The 15,730-nt window shown below is 43.7% G+C and overlaps 1 protein-coding gene across 1 annotated transcript in view; it reads left to right on the forward strand.

Annotated features, from left to right (window-relative positions):
• Positions 1–13,033, forward strand: part of NBAS (NBAS subunit of NRZ tethering complex) — a 331,777-nt gene extending 318,744 nt beyond the window's left edge. The window contains exons 51-52 of the mRNA XM_070574395.1: positions 2,875–3,003; positions 12,600–13,033. Coding sequence (XP_070430496.1) covers positions 2,875–3,003; positions 12,600–12,875 — 405 coding nt within the window. The 3' untranslated portion in view covers positions 12,876–13,033. The remainder of the gene's footprint in view (positions 1–2,874; positions 3,004–12,599) is intronic.
• The last annotated feature ends 2,697 nt before the right edge of the window (positions 13,034–15,730 follow it).

The following is a 15,730-nucleotide window of genomic DNA, read 5'->3' on the forward strand; positions in this document are numbered from 1 at the left end:
CCATGATTTCGCTGAGGCACAGCATGAACCAGAGTCACAGATGCTATGGGGCGGGTGTGGGTGTTGGACACCCAGCTAATGAATGAGCCCCACTAAGCCCCAGCTTCTGAATCTCATTGTCATTGTTCTCTCTCATGGTTGAGGCACTATTGATAATGTTGAGAGCTTGAGTTTGAGAATCAGATGACACCCATTCCTGTACACTTTGTGCCCCATGCTCCCGCGGCAGGCCCTGCAAGATCTTTGGGTGCAAGATACCCCAGGACCTGCAGGAGGGTTGTGTGAGGACAGAAGGACCATTGGTGGACTAGTCCTGCTTCTCTGACAACCATCAGTACAGGCCATGCCGCAGGGCATCACCATTAATCGCAGTCCACAGAGAGGACAAACACCTGCCTGGCTCTGGGCCCAGGCCCACCTGCTCCTCTTCATTCAGGGCCTCTCATTGTTATTCACTGTCCTGATGGCCAGGCAGGTTTGTGCTGTGAAGGTGTATGTTTTGAGGTGTTTTCTGGTTCTCTTTGCTACTGCAACCTGTCTCACAGCTCCCAAATCCCTTTATAAATCTAGTAAACTGTCCTCTTGCAACACGGGGAAAAATACCTGACAAGCAGAGTATAGTATTTAAATACAGAGTATTTAGCCAATAACTGTTAGCTAAGAGAGAAAAAGTACTCAGTGGCTCACATGAAATGAATTCCTCCATTCTTGAATCTCCTTGCCTGGCCATGGTTCGTCTATCCACTATGCCTGTTCGGAGGGGTATACAGGTTATTTCAGAAATTTATATCAAGGCTGAGGTCAGCCAAGGGATAGGCTTGATCTAAATATCATAAAATTTCTGAGAAATACCTGTTTAAAAATTACCGATAACTTATTGAATAAACAAATATGCGTGTTAAGAGAGGGAATTATATACAAATATTTGTAGGTATAGTATGTAGCAAGCAAGTTTGGAATATAGAACAGGAAAAATGTTTTTGCACTCCAGTGAGGCAGATACACAAATGAATAATTACAGTAATGCAAGATGACAGTGTAGGAAATGTTTGTGAAGTATAGTTGGAATCTGAGAGTGCCAAACCTGGGAAATCAGAGGTGCCTTCACAGGAGATGGGGTTTTCCTGTGCCTTTTTAAGCTGAGACTTAAAAAACAAATTGAGGCTAATCAGACAGAGAAACAGCAGAGGTTACATTGTATGCAAAGACCCAGAGGTCTCAGAGAGCCCAGAATTCTGCAGCCAGAGCCAGTAGTTATGTGTTAAATTAAAGTAAAATTGAATAAAATTAGAAATGCATCACCTCAGTTGTACTCGCCACATGTCAAATGTACACTTTCCACCTGTGGCTCGTGGCTGCCATGTTGGGCAGCACAGATTCAGCACTTTGTGTCGTGGCCGGAAGGGCTCCTGGGCAGCGCTGTCTGATGAGTGTGCAGGTGCGGGAGCGAGCTGTACCGTTCCAGGAGGAGGGCAAAGGAAACTAGTTGGAATGTGGCAGCTGGGCCAGATTGTCATGCACGGGAGTTTATATTTCATCCTCCCAAATATTTTCTGTAGGTTTTGGCATCCCAGATTAAAAATCTGCATTTCTTTTTGGCCCAGATCCTGTGTGCTGTGTGTGCTTTAAGGCACACTGCCCTTTTCTGAATTAGAATCCATAATGTTTGAAGGACATGTTTTGCAAAACTGTTACCCTGCTGACGTTGACCGTTTTCACACAAGTTGGTGTAGCTTGACCGTCCATCTGAAATTTGGAGGCTTTGCTGATTTCCAGCAGAGACTTGCTGTGTGAAAGCTAAAAAACTACAGTGAGTGGAATCCCAGAGAGACCTTTGTCCTGAGCTGTAATAGGAGCTCCTTTGTGTCGTCCTTATTTTATTGTTGCTTTATAGTGATGTAATGGAGTTATGAAACATCCTCAATTTGAGCTGTCCCTTTCCAATAGGCTACTGTTGGAGTAGCACAAGAGAAGGATGAGCCACGGAGGCAGAGTCTCAGTTCTTTCAAAAACCACCCTTGTGTACAATGAGGGTGCACTCCTTGTCTGCTCCTTGGTCCACGTGTTCTCTTCTTTATGTTACAGCTCAAGTCAGGACACCGAGGGAGCACATAACTCAGCAGGGATAGCGTGCTAATTTATTTTCTACTCTTTTATACTTTTGTGGTGAAGGATTATCATTGGTTATCTTGTATAAAAGCCTGCTGTCTTGATGATAGGCTCGGGCAGATGATAAGGGCTAAGAATAAAATTCAAATACATCTGTGGAGATCCAGATACATTTTCGTTTTTCTGGACCACAGATAGTTTTCCTGAGATTCAGTATCTTAAGTATATCAGGCATTCAGTTCACCTGGACATTAGAATTATAATCAGGTTTTTAAATATTTAAATTGCTGATTTCCTTTGTTGCCATGGATGATAACTAGATATTGTTGATAATATTAACAATTGATAATAGGGTATTTTGTTTGTTAAGCATCTAGCTTATGCTGAGCATTGTACATTATTCATTAACACTATTGTGACCAAAAAAATCACTGCAAAGTTGATATAATTACTTCCATTTTACTTATGAGAAACTAGGGCTCTGAGAGTTTAGGAAAATAAATTACAGTCTTATATCCATCCAATGGGATACTGCATAGCCATTAAAAGCGGTGTCATAGATGAAAATCTGATAGCGTGGAAAGATGTTTACAGTACACCATGAAGTGAGTGAAGCAGGTACCAAAAACCAAATCTCTGTGGTCCCATGTGTGCTTTATAGACACACACTCGTGAAAAAGATGTGGAAAGAGACAGCCAGACTAGCTGAGGGCTGCGAAGTGCTCCCTTGCTCTGTCACTCATGTCATTGCACTTGTGGTTGCAGTGTGTGAAGGAGCTGTGCTCGCTGCTGCTTGACCAGTCCCTCCTGCTGCCGGCCCTGAAGCTCCTCCTCGAGAGCGCAGATGAGGATCTTCACGCTGCGGCGCTGGAGCAGATCGCTGCTGTCGCTGAGGTATGCCCACTGGGCTCTGGTCTTGTTTACGTTTCCGAGAAATGAACTAGGATTGTCATTCTCAAAAATAATAGCCGTGGTTTGTTTAAGACTATTTATCTACAGTATTCTCTGACCACAACGCTATTACTGTTTTGTTTAGGAAGTAGATACTCATTTATCTTACAAAGATTTACTGAACTCTTCCTGTGAACCAGACTCTGTGTTTAGGTGCTGAGAATACAAATCCAAATAACAAGCAGTTTCTCTAGAGAAGCAGTTTATTAGTCTCTTTAAGAAGATGTCAAAGCAGCCTAGGACCAGTGGACTAGTCCCTGCCACTTGAAATTTGGGTTGAAGGAACTCCTAGTGTCGGGCAGGTTTTCTGTGCCTGGATGTATGTGCTTGCTTATCTGCTAATTAAAGGTGAGAAAGTGGCTGCAAGAAGTGTTTACTGGCACCATCTGAAATCTCAAGATCTTATTTCCTCTGGCAACCTCAGTCGCCATTGAAGCAGTGTCTTGGCTTGAGGAGTGATGTTCTAAAGTCATTCCAGCCCTTCAGGCTGGTTGTCCTGTTATGATTAAGGAAGAAACTTTCACTTCCCTTTTTAAATTTTATGCTTTAGGATTAGATAGCTCAAGGTTGTGTTTTAATGAATTCGAGTTGTATGATCCTTACTGAAACGCTTCTATAGGGAGATCATTCTTTCATTTGAAGTATTTGTGTGTGTGAGTGTGTACATAATTTTACATTCTGTGTGTGTGTGTATATGTCTGTGTGTGTATGTGTGTATATCTTTCTTTTTTGAGGGAGATTGGCCCTGAGCTAACATCTGTTGCCAATCTTCCTCTTTTTTTTTTCTCCCCAAAGCCCCAGTACATGGTTGTATATCCTAGTTGTAAGTCCTTCTAGTTCTTCTCTGTGGATGTCACCACAGCATGACATGATGAGCAGTGTGTAGGTCCGCACCCAGGATCCAAACTGGTGAACCCCGAGCCGCTGAAGCAGAGCATGTGAACTTAACCACTATGCAAATGGGCTGCCCCGTATGTTTTTTGTTGCTTTTTTTTTTTTTTGACAAAAATGTAAGAGGATGTCTTCTAGGGATCGGAGAGGGGAGGAGAATCCTGGAGCAGAGGTACATCCTTGCCGTACAAGACAGTAAAGAGATTGATGAAAATATGTCATTGATAGAAAATTTTGTTAATGACAAAGGATACAGAAAGTTATGTATATGGTTATAGAAAGTAGAAAATAATTGCATTTTTGAAGCAGTCATAATGAAAAAATGAGAAAAATCTAATGCCTTTATTCACTTAGATGTATTTTCAAAATAATATAAAGCTTCTGTAAAGATTTTGTGAGCACCCTTCGTTGTCACTGATAATTGATCATACCACGGGCCTCTTTGGAACTGGACTGAAGTAGGGAATTGAGGGGACTTGTCTCTTGGTAGCCTCCCTGTCTGTCTGTGCTGAAATGAAAGCTGCGTAATGTTGGGAATTTACAAGAAACTAAGAATTACAGTGAGATTTTTTTCTTAGCCTATTTTTTATTATAAATCTAAGAAATCAGGAAGAAAAAACTAAAGAAAATCAGGGTGCATATTTTCAGTGCTTTTTTTTCTCCCCACCAATGTACATTATATTAGTATCTCTGCTTAGGTATTGCCACTAAACTTTGCCATGGGCCTCATCGAGAATGAAGCAGTGGTGTATGATGCACTGCCTTTCTGTATTCATCCTGCGTAGGGTTCTCCTGGTGCACTCCTCAATTCCACAGGCGAGTATATCAGTTTTCATTTTAAGGATTCTTTCTCTCAAATGCCTCTGTCAGAACTGCAGCTAGAGCCGGGCTCCCTAACTGCTAACTAGCCTTGCTCCTCCCCACCCACACACACACTGACTATCAAAGTAAGAAACCAGATGGGAACATTACAACACCCAAGTAGTTTTTGAATGGCGCTAATTTACCTCCATGACACTTTCGTCTGCACGTTTGATGTGCAGCGTTGTGCTGAAACCCTGTGGTTTTGAACAGCCCTGCAGACTGTGGGTGGTTTGCCTGGATTGTGATGATAGCACCCAAAACCTCTGTGGCCTTCAGGTGCAAAAATCAAAGCCAGAGGTGAAAATTGCTGAGATGAGTCACTTACCTTGCACTGAGACCTTGCTTTTAGCAATTCAGTAATGAGACTTAATTGTAACTTCTCTGCACTAATTTGGGAATTCACATTAGGCTAGTCCACTGTGACCTTAAAATGTGTTCACAAAAATGCTGAGTATTGTCAGACCTTTTGCATTCTCCAGAGAGCTAAAGTTTTGCAGAGTTTTCCAGTTTTTAAATATTTTTTAGCTTTTTATTTTGAGATAATTTTAAATTCACAATTAGTTATAGGAAATAATATAGTGAGATCTCTTAGACCCTTCTTCCAGTCTCCCCCAGTGGTAACATCTGGCTTAACTACAGTGTAGTATTATAACCAGGACATTGACATAATATTGGTACCTTACTCAGATCTCACCAGTTTTACATGCACTCACTTGTGTGTGTGTAAAGTTCTGTGCAATATTGTCACACGTAGATTCATGTCTCCGTCACTGCGATCAGGATACAGAGCAGTTCCATCACAAGGATCCCTTGTGCTACCTGTTATTGCCACAGCCACCATCTCCCTCCCCCCCGCCCCCCCCAGCAAACAGTGGCAACTACGACTCTGTTCTCCATCGCCATAATTTTCTCCTTTCAAGAATGCTATATAAATGAAATAAAAAATTACTGTAGTCTGTCATTGCTCTCCCAGTACCATTAAAAGCTCATGTCACACCTTTCTAAGGGAAGAGTTTCAGTAGGCATTTTTGCAGGACACCTGCCTAACTATTTTATTTTACTTTTTAGTTTTAGTTTTTTAAAGGTTTTACTTTTCCTTTTTCTTCCCAAAGCCCCCCGGTACATGGTTGTATATTTTTAGTTGTGGGTCCTTCTAGTCGTGGCATGTGGGACACCACCTCAGCATGGCCTGATGAGCGGTGCCGTGTCTGCGCCCAGGATCCCAACCGACGAAACCCTGGGCCACTGAAGTGGAGCGTGCAAACAACCACTCAGCCACGGGGCTGACCCCTGTCTAACTATTTTAAATCGTACTTAGTGTGAAAAATAGAAAACATTTGCTTTCTTTTTTCGCTTTTATTTTGCTATTCACTCTGTCCTTTTGTCAGGAGCCTGAGTTCAATAACTTCGGTTTCTCTCTTATTGGTTGTTGACAGTAGTTCCTGCTGACATCACAAGAAAAAACTTCCAGCAAGGGGCCTCCTCTGATAGGCCTCACTCCTGCACAGTGCGTGGATCCAGCTGGAAAACTTCCCACTTGCTTGCTGATACCATGTGTTATTCCGCTATTCGTTATAAGACACTGACAGCTTTATAGGTGTTTACAGTTAAAAGGATGATGCTTAAGTGCTGATGCCAGAGATTGTACTGACTTTTCCTCCAGTGGCAGTACTCATTTCTTTCTCTAAGCTTTTCTGAAATTGCAGACCTCCGGTGTTTAGCGTGTAACCTTTTACAAATGGCCAACCGCCTCTTTCCAGAAATAGAAATGGAAAATCCTTCTTAGAGATTATATTGTAGATGAATAATTAAAACCCTCGTATGGTATAGACTGCTGGATCATCCTCCATCAGCCTCAGGGAGATTTAGAGCTTATTCTCTCGAAGAAGGATATTCCTACTGGTGGGTTGGAATCTAATCTCTGGAATATTTCTACCAGGTGGAATTCTCTTCACTCATTGCATCAAAGTAAGCAGATATGTATTTATAATAATTTTGTGGACTGAAAAACTGCCCGTTTTGTAATTCCAGATTGTGGTGGCTTCTGCTCTTGATTTCTGCCTCCTTTTTAGTACTGCTCAGTGCCTCTCTCCCACCCCACATCCCGGGACTGTCCTGGACTATGGTCCTTATTAAAAGAATAATTCATGGGGTTATAAAGGAGTCTTTAAGAGCTTTAGCACCTAATTAAGGGTTTCTCCCTGATGCTAAGAATAACTACCATCTTTCAAGTACCACCTTTTTGCCAGGCATTATAATGGGCATGTCCTCACTATCTTCTTAATAATCCTGTGAGAAGATAACATTCTGGTTTCACAGATGAAAACAATGAGACTCAGAGGTCATACAGCTAATAAGCAGCCAGAGCTGAAATTTAAACCCTAGATCCAAGGTTCAAAGTCTATGCTCAATCATACTGCTTCTTTTAATGTAACTAGGCAGGCTATGTTATATTGGAAAAGGGTTATCTCTACAAAGAAATGAAATTGTTGTAAGCATCTTGAATCCTGCCAAGTTAGCACTGGAAGAGACTAGAGCAGAGCTGCTCTAACAACTTGCCCAGTATAGGGCTTCCTTTTTCAAACCCATGAAGTCGACCACTGCTGGGGGTAGAGAGCTTACCACCTCCCAGGTGCTCTGTGCTGTGTTCTGATAGATCTCATGGTGAGAGAGCCCCTTTAGAATGAAGGCCACACCCTTCACCTTGAGCCTGTTGATCTGAGTCCTGCCCTGTGGAGTTGCTCACAATTCATTGCTTCCATGTGGCAGCCCTTCGCGTCTTTAGTAAACGTGGTTCTTAGCCTCTTTAACCTTGCCTGAAGGCACTGGACCTGCCAGTTTTCCTTACAATGACCAGTGTGTAGGCTGGAAGGAGAGCCTTAAAGATTCTCAGAAAAGCCTGTTTGGATTGACATACTTATACAAAACCAAGAAGCCTTCCTTTCTTTGCCCCCGGTTTAACTCCATCCAGGTTTCCAGCTCCTTCCTCCCAGGGAGTCCCTTCCACCCTGCAGGCTCCCTCACTGTTGCCTTCTCCGTGCCCGTTGGGCTACACACTTCCCTCCCGCCTTGGCCTGCGTTGGTAACGGGATCAGGCTGGTGCTAACACCCTTGTTTGGTGTCTGCAGAGTCCTTTGGTTTTAGCCCTCACGTCATCTGGTTTTCTTCTGAGTGTGTCCACACTGGGTTAGGCTGAAGTGATCCAGTCGTGCAAAGAAGAATCAAGTGAGTGCTTTCCTCTAAGTCTTACAAATGCCGATTGGTCGTAAATTGACCTCTTTTTACAATCACTGTTCTTTTGACTCTTTTAGAACCAGGTTCTTTTTCTCAGAACTTGGAGCATATCTACTTATTTCTAAATACCATTTTAACCTGAACATACCTAGATATGCCACTTTCTCCCATCATCATTCATCCTCAGCCTGTGGTGGGTCTTCTTGATGAAGGAAGCTCTGCAGCCGCCTATCTCACAGAATTCTCAGATGGATGCCTCTAGTGACAGACAGCTCACTCCCTGTAAGTTAACCTGTTTGATTTCTAGAGAGTGCTGATGGTTGGTTGACTTATTTAGTGTGAGCAGACATATTAAGCACCTGTTGTGCACAGCCTAGTAGTGTGTGCAGGAGTGAGGAGTGGGTAGAATGTTTGTAAAGATGAAATAAAGTATCACCCCTGTGTTTAAAGACATTATCTCATGAGAGACTGACATATGAGATAATAACACAAGGAGTTAAAGTAGGAAGGGGGTAAGTGCAAAGTGTGGAACGAGGCAAACTCAGGGCCCCAAAATGGGCCTTTCGGTTATGATCATCGATGTGATCAGGCTTGGATTCCAAAGACTCTCTCCCATTGTTAGATCGCACGTCAGATGCTTTGTCCTCTCTTTGGTTTCAGAAGAGCTATGCTGTTAATCCCACGCCAGCAGTGGGATTGATGGTATGCTGGGAAACGGAATGTGAGCATCATTCAAATAAGTGTAGAATACAAAAAATTACCTGCAGGCATTTTTCTTATTCCAAGTATACACTTGTGTTGCCCTTTTATTTTTCTGTCCTTGTAGCTGATATATTTAATAACTTTTATTAGTAAGAGTATATGTAAAAATGAGACAAATATCCTTCCCCAAGGTAAACAGTGAAATAATATTAAATAATCTTCTTTAAAGTAATTGAAATGAGGCCCTGCATACATTCTGCTACTGGAATTTCAGCTTACCTCATTACTGTAATTACTCTTAGCTTTGTATAGATCCATGAAATCAAAGACTTTAATTCAGAGAAGGTTCATTACCTATTGTTGAGACAGGAATTAAGCAGATAACATTTTAATGACTTGGAAGACAGTAGTGCTTTGTGCTCTAATAGATTTCTTTCCCAAGATCTGCAGAGTTTCATTTATTCTCAAAAATTAATCACTTCCCAAAAAAAAGAAAATCACTGACAGAGATGGCAAGCATTTTACTCATTTTGTGATATATGTAAGCTCTTCTCCTGCTAGAAAGGCCTTTATTCCTGACTCGTTTGACTATAAGTCTAACTTCCTATATTCTTCCATTCTCTATTTTGTCCCAAATATGCACAGAAGAGTTGAGCAGTATTTTGCTTGCACATGAGAATTAGAAAGTTTACTCTGGCCGTTCTGTGCCTCTTGCAAAGAGCTGGAACCAGGTAGGAAGTCAGAGAAAGGAAATAAATTAAAGTCAGCCACTTACATTTCCTCACCACTTGATTACAGGAAGCTAAACCAAAACTTCTCCCCAGACTTTGCCCTGGCCACTGCCCAAGCCCAGTGCAGGTCAGTGCTCTCTGACTCTCCCTCTTCAGGGAACCCCCAAGTGGGCCAGGGTCCAAGGCGGAAGCATTGTGCGTCACTTCTCTGATTCTCTCCTTATGCTGTCTCAGCCAGGATAGTAGGTAGAGAGCTCTGTGCCTGTCCCTGCCCCTTACCCCCACCTGCCAGGACATGGGCAGCTGTCCAAAAGGCTGGGTGCATCCAACGGGAGACCGATTTTAAAGATGTCGTTGCACTGGGAAGGAACAGGCAGGATGGGGTGAGAGGAGTGGCAGCTACAGGCGTGGATAGAACCCCTGTCTCTTCCTCGAGCTGGAAAAATCCATCATTTCTTTCTAGGAGTCTTTCGGGCCCCCAAAGGGAGGGTTGGTGAGTAAACAGAAAGAATAATAAAGGTGTCCTAGCCTTGAAGACTTATTCAGGTCAACAGAGAAAGTATTACCCTGCAGTGTGTGGATTCTGAGCCTTTTATCCACGTATTTTATCAAACATTTGCCTGTAGCAGCCTCACACACACTCTGTTCCCTCCTGAAGGGTTAGGTGGAGGGATTCTTTCTTTTTAAAGTGAACTAAAATAACAACATGCACAGTAACTCAGATACCTTGTGTGTATATGTGAGAAAGAGCGTGTGTGTGTGTGCGTGTGCGTGCATGCGTGTGCACACACGCACGGAGGCAGCAGCGTGCAGTGAAAGGATATGAGTTGTGGAGTTAGTCAGTCATTCATGTATTCATTTCAGAGACCTTGCTGAGCTCCTAGCATGTGGCCACCACTGTTCTGGGCCTGGGGGGTGCCGGGGTGGACAGAGGAGACAGGCTCTCCATCCTGGAGGAGCTCCTGTTCTGGACGGGAACAAACAATAAGCCAGTAGACTAGTCAGAGATGAGGGCTCCTCGTCCAGCTCACCATTTAGCAGGCATATGGCATTCGATGCATGACTTTGAGCTCGCTGGACCCCAGCTTCTTCATCTATCAACTGTGATTATAACTATCTTAAAGGGATATTTTAAGGCTTCAAGAGAAAGTGCCCGCTGGCATGTGGGGAGTGCTCAGTCAGGGGTAGACACTGTTATGGTCAGGGCAGCGCCTTTTCAGGGTTAAGGTTCTTGTCTGCTACATATGAAGTGAAAGAGCAAGGAGGGAGGTTGGAAGGGAAGAGGACATGCAGAACTCGTGGGCACGCCCAGCGGGGAGGATTGAAAGCTTGTGCCCCTGTCAGCAGAAAAGCTAGTGTTTCATACCAGGCGCTCTTCCTATCATCCAGCCTCTAAAAACAAAAATAAACAAACAAAAAATGCTAAATTGAGTTCAGCCTAAGTGTTGGGCCAAAGGTGGATGTGCATCTAAGTGCTGAGAAAATGAGAGGCCAAGAAAGATGCCTGCGGTCTGCAGAGTGTCGCTTCGGTTCTGGAGTCTGGCATTACTTGGCTTCTGGGCAGAGGTTGTCATGTACTTGTGCAGTTTACAAAAATGTGACAAAGTTCCAAAGTGTCGGTTCATTCAGCCATTCACCAAATATTGGTTAAACTGGATGCTGAAATAGAAGGATGATAAAAGCTCTGTGCCCTCAAGAAGCTCCCAGTCTGATGGGGTAGGCAGACATACAAGTTACCATAATACATCATGAAGAGGCCAATGTAAGATGTCTTGGAGTCTGGAGGAAGGAGAATCAGCTTGGACAAGGGAGTTCGAGGAAATGTCCCCAGGAAGGTGGCATTGTTGCTGATGCGTGTGTTGGTTTTGAAAGATCCCTAGGTTGTAGGAAAGGTAGATGCTATCTGATATGGGCAACGACTCTCCTTCTCAGCACTTTTGTTTTAATTCTTGCAGCCAGTAGACACAGCTGACCTGCTCATCCTCAGTGGCCTTGCCTCCTTGTCACAGAACATGCGGGAAGAGCGCATTGTATGCAGTTGTATAATATGGTTGATCTAAACGTTAGTTAATTGGCTTTGAAGTGCCACGTTATTTCTGAGGTTCCTACAACCAAAATTGTTAAGAGTGCACAGTGACATTCAGAAGAACCTATCATGAAGCTGTTTTATGACACCCTAATGTAGATGAGAAGCTCTGAATTTTGATCTGTGATTACTGTTGACTTGATTCCTTATAAAAATATGGACAATAATAGAAAAATATAAGCTAAGTGTCTAAACCATGGAAAACCATATATAGACTAAGAAGATAAGACCAGGGAGAAAGTTCAGAGACCATTCAAGCTGAAAGATCCCATAAAACCAGAGGCCATATAAGATCTGGTCCCCAAAGCTGTATAAAAAACATGTTTTGAAAAGGTAAATTTGGTCCTAAGCTTTCTAGAGACTTCAGCAAGAACAACTTAAACGTCTCCCGTCGGTTATCCTATTTAGATCAGTGGGGTTGACGGATATATTTTCTCAATGGAGTAGAAAAAAAATTTCCTGTTCTGAAAAGAATTTTTTCCCTGAAGATCTACGTACAGGAGAGGTTTGGGGTGAAAGAATATGGACCATGAAGAAGAACAAATGAAATAATAAATGTGGTTGTTAAAGCCCAGGCTTGGAAGTTATGACTGACCTCAGTTCAAATTCTGGCTCCACGACTCACTGACCAAGATGTTAAGCAAAATGTTCTTACCCCTCAGTTTCCTAATCTGTGAAATCGAGAGGTAAAAGCGCCAACTTCATCAGGTTCAAAGGGAAGGAGGACTCAGTGAATTAAGACGGGCGCAATGTGTAGCACACTTTCTGGCTCTCAGGGTTTGGTAGCAGTTGCAATGACTCGGGGGGGTTCTTGGTGCGTGCCTGTGTCTTATGTTATCCCCTGTGTGTGATCTCAGACACGCTCATGTCGTACGTGTGCGTATGGAGCAGGCCCTGGTAACCCGGGTAAAGGTGTTGGTGACAACAACAAAAGGCAGTGGGTAGCAGAGCCACGGAGAGTGGGGTGAGGCTGCTGGTGAGAAGGACTAAGCAATGCCCCACTCATGTTTTGCCTGTCTTATTTCTTGAAGGTGAATGATTCAAATTGTGATCAAGAGCTTCTTTCCCTGCTCCTGGATGCCAAGTTGTTGGTGAAGTGTATCTCCACTCCCTTCTATCTGCATGTCATTGAGCACCTCTTGGCCAGCCCCCAGCAGGGGCGCTGGGATGTGGAGCAGCTGGCCAGACACCTGCGGGAGGCCGGCCATGAAGCCGAAGCCGGGTCGCTCCTTCTGGCCGTGAGGGGGACGCATCGGGCCTTGAGAACGTTCAGCACAGCCCTCAGCGCGGGGCAGCACTGGCTCTGAGCAGCCTGCCCGGGGCCCGTGCGCCATCACCTGCTTCTCAACTTCCTGGCGGAAAAGAGCATCCAGAGCTGAATGCTGTTCCAGAGGCACAATGTGTACCTGCTGATTGTTCTCAGTGGTTCCAACAAATTGCAAATAAAGCTGTATATAAAGGACAAGCAAGCTGCCATTTTTTAAACTTTTTTTTCTTTCTTATAGTGGCTAGCTAACATACTTTCTTATTGACTAAGAGAAACTTAACTCTTCCTCTTTCTTATGAACTATCTTCTGGATAGAATACAGTTAACAAAGTGTCTAAAAGTACAGTGCAGACAGTTGGATGTGGTGATGGGAAGGGAGAGCCTGTGAGGAATGGTTAGTGAGGGGCCTAGGATGGAGGAAGGATGGACCTGGATTGCAGTCTCAGGCTGGTTCTGGGACTCTGGGTGAAGCACTCCACCTCTCTGAAGCTTAATCTGTCGTCTGTGAAATGAGGGCTGTATTATTTATCTCACAAGGTTGTTGAGTAGGATGTGAGGTTGTGTGTGTGAGGCTCTGTCACATATATAGTGGAGGCCCAAGAAATTTGATGTATGGCATGTGGGGCAGCCTAGTGTCCGCATTTCCTCCCATACTCCCACCAATGCCATGCACACACCTGGTTGGATGCACTCTCTCTCTAAGAATAACATCGCTTCACCTTACACTCCGTCATCATCATCGTCATTGGCTTCACCTCATTTCTACTCCTATGGGTAGAAGTACAGAGTTCTCTGACAAGAAGAAATTGTCATCATCCATGGAGGAGACTTATTGGCATACTACCTCGTTCCCCTGACTTCTGACCAGTTGTCTACCCTAGGACTGAGTTCCTTGCCCGAACCTTCAGCAGCACCTGGCATTTGGGAATGGTTTGCACGAGCCTTTGAGATACATCCGAGGAAAGGGATCAGCATATTTCTCCCAAATTACATAGCATCTGTCCAGACTGACCCATGAGGCCAAAAAGGTCTTCCTAGTACTCTGATGGCACCAGCTGTACCAGATGGCATTAATCAAGCCACTGCTGGGAAGCCTGCCTACTGCTAATGGGTTTTCTCTCACCTTACAGCTAACTTCCAACATTTTGGGTGATTGAAAACATAAAGCGAGCGGTAGTCGGAGATAACATCGTCCATTTTGATGGAATCCATCCAGAGATGTTTTTCTTCAAATTGCAGAATTATGGGCCTTAGACATCAGTATAACACCTGACTTTATAGATTACTAACCTGAGGCTGAGGGGCTGAAGTGACTCACTCAAGGACAATAGTGAATTGTGGGTCTCACATTTCCAGCTCCCCGCTCCAAAATGCTTACGAGGAAGGGATTCCCCCATATAAACTATTGCTCTGATCTGACTTATGTCCTCGCTTATCAGAAACCAAATTTGCAAGGTTTTAGCAGTTTCTATGGAAAAAAAAGATAAAGGAATTCATTCTAGATTCATACCAATTGCATAAAAACTTCAAAGACTGAGTTGGAGTTTGTGTTGGCATTTAGAATGTTAACCATAAATGTTAGCTAAAGAAGTAAGATAACATGTTGTCTTTCTTAATGTAAAAAGCTCCTAACAGTTACCCCAGACCTTTCTCTTGAAAACAAAGCAGACTGAGAAAGGGCCGCACTGGCCCTCACTCACACTCAGATTTTATAGCTTTGCTTGCCTGGAAAGTGGACCCAAGGGTGAGCAGAGTAGGGAGGGAGCCTTTGGTGTCAGATGGCCTAGGTGTGCGTGCTAGGATGAACCTTCGGGCTTCATCTCCCTGAGCCCCATTTTCTCATGCATAAGGAGAGTTAATAATGCCTTTCCAGATCCTTGCAGTTCAACAAGAAAATGCTGTTGCATCACTGCCACCGTGTGCTCTGTGCCCTACTGGATCCCCACTCTGCCAAGGGACTCCACTGTCTCTTCATGGTGCTGGGCCCTGCCTCAGCTGAAGAAATTCTCCCCTGAACATATACCCCAAGCTTTAAATGCATTAATTCATTTAATTCTCATGATAACCTTTTAAGGAAACAAGGTACAGAGAGGATAAGTAATTTGCTCAAAGACACAAAGCTAGTCAGTTAATGGAACCATGATGCAGTCTTAGGTAGCCTGACTCAGAACCTAGCCCTTGGCCACAAGGCTGTATTAACTTTAGTCGTCATAGCTCTTCAGGTCCCTCTGCTGAGGAACTTGGATGAATTTCCTGGAGGGCGTTTGAATGACACTGTGCTATATTTTCCATCCCTCACTTCCATTCGTGAACTGATAATATCATGGCGAAAGGGGGCTATGAAGTGTCCTTTGAGTCTTTCCAACTGCATACTGATGTCCTGGCCTTTCAAAAGGTGGGACACACTTCGTCTTCTCTCTGTTCAAGAGCTCTAATATTAAAAATATACAAACTCTCCTACTTCTTGCAGAATACCTAGGGGCTTTCATTCAAACCTTCCCTAGGAGGCCAGATTTCCCAGAAGGTACACGTAGATTTGAACACCATTAACGTTCTCTGTAAACAATTACTATTATTGTTATTATTATTATGGCATCACCTAGCTTACTAAATGAGGACACTAGCTTCACCTAACATACGAAAATGAGGACAAGTCAAGGACTTCTAAACTGTTAATACCCACTTTGAAGGTCATCAGGACCAGTGGTTAACAGTCACGCCTGCGTGTTAGAATCACCTGAGGACAGAACTGACCGCATACTGACAAGGAGTCTCCCACCCCAACTCTGACCAGTTAACTCAGAATATCTAGGGGTGGGGCCCCAAGTAGTGCTAAACCACAGCCAGTCCAGGGAATCGGGTTTATGTCATTGGCTTCTCATCTCTTGTTGGCTA

Source organism: Equus przewalskii, chromosome 14 (genome assembly GCF_037783145.1).
Source record: "Equus przewalskii isolate Varuska chromosome 14, EquPr2, whole genome shotgun sequence".
Lineage (NCBI taxonomy): Eukaryota > Metazoa > Chordata > Mammalia > Perissodactyla > Equidae > Equus > Equus przewalskii.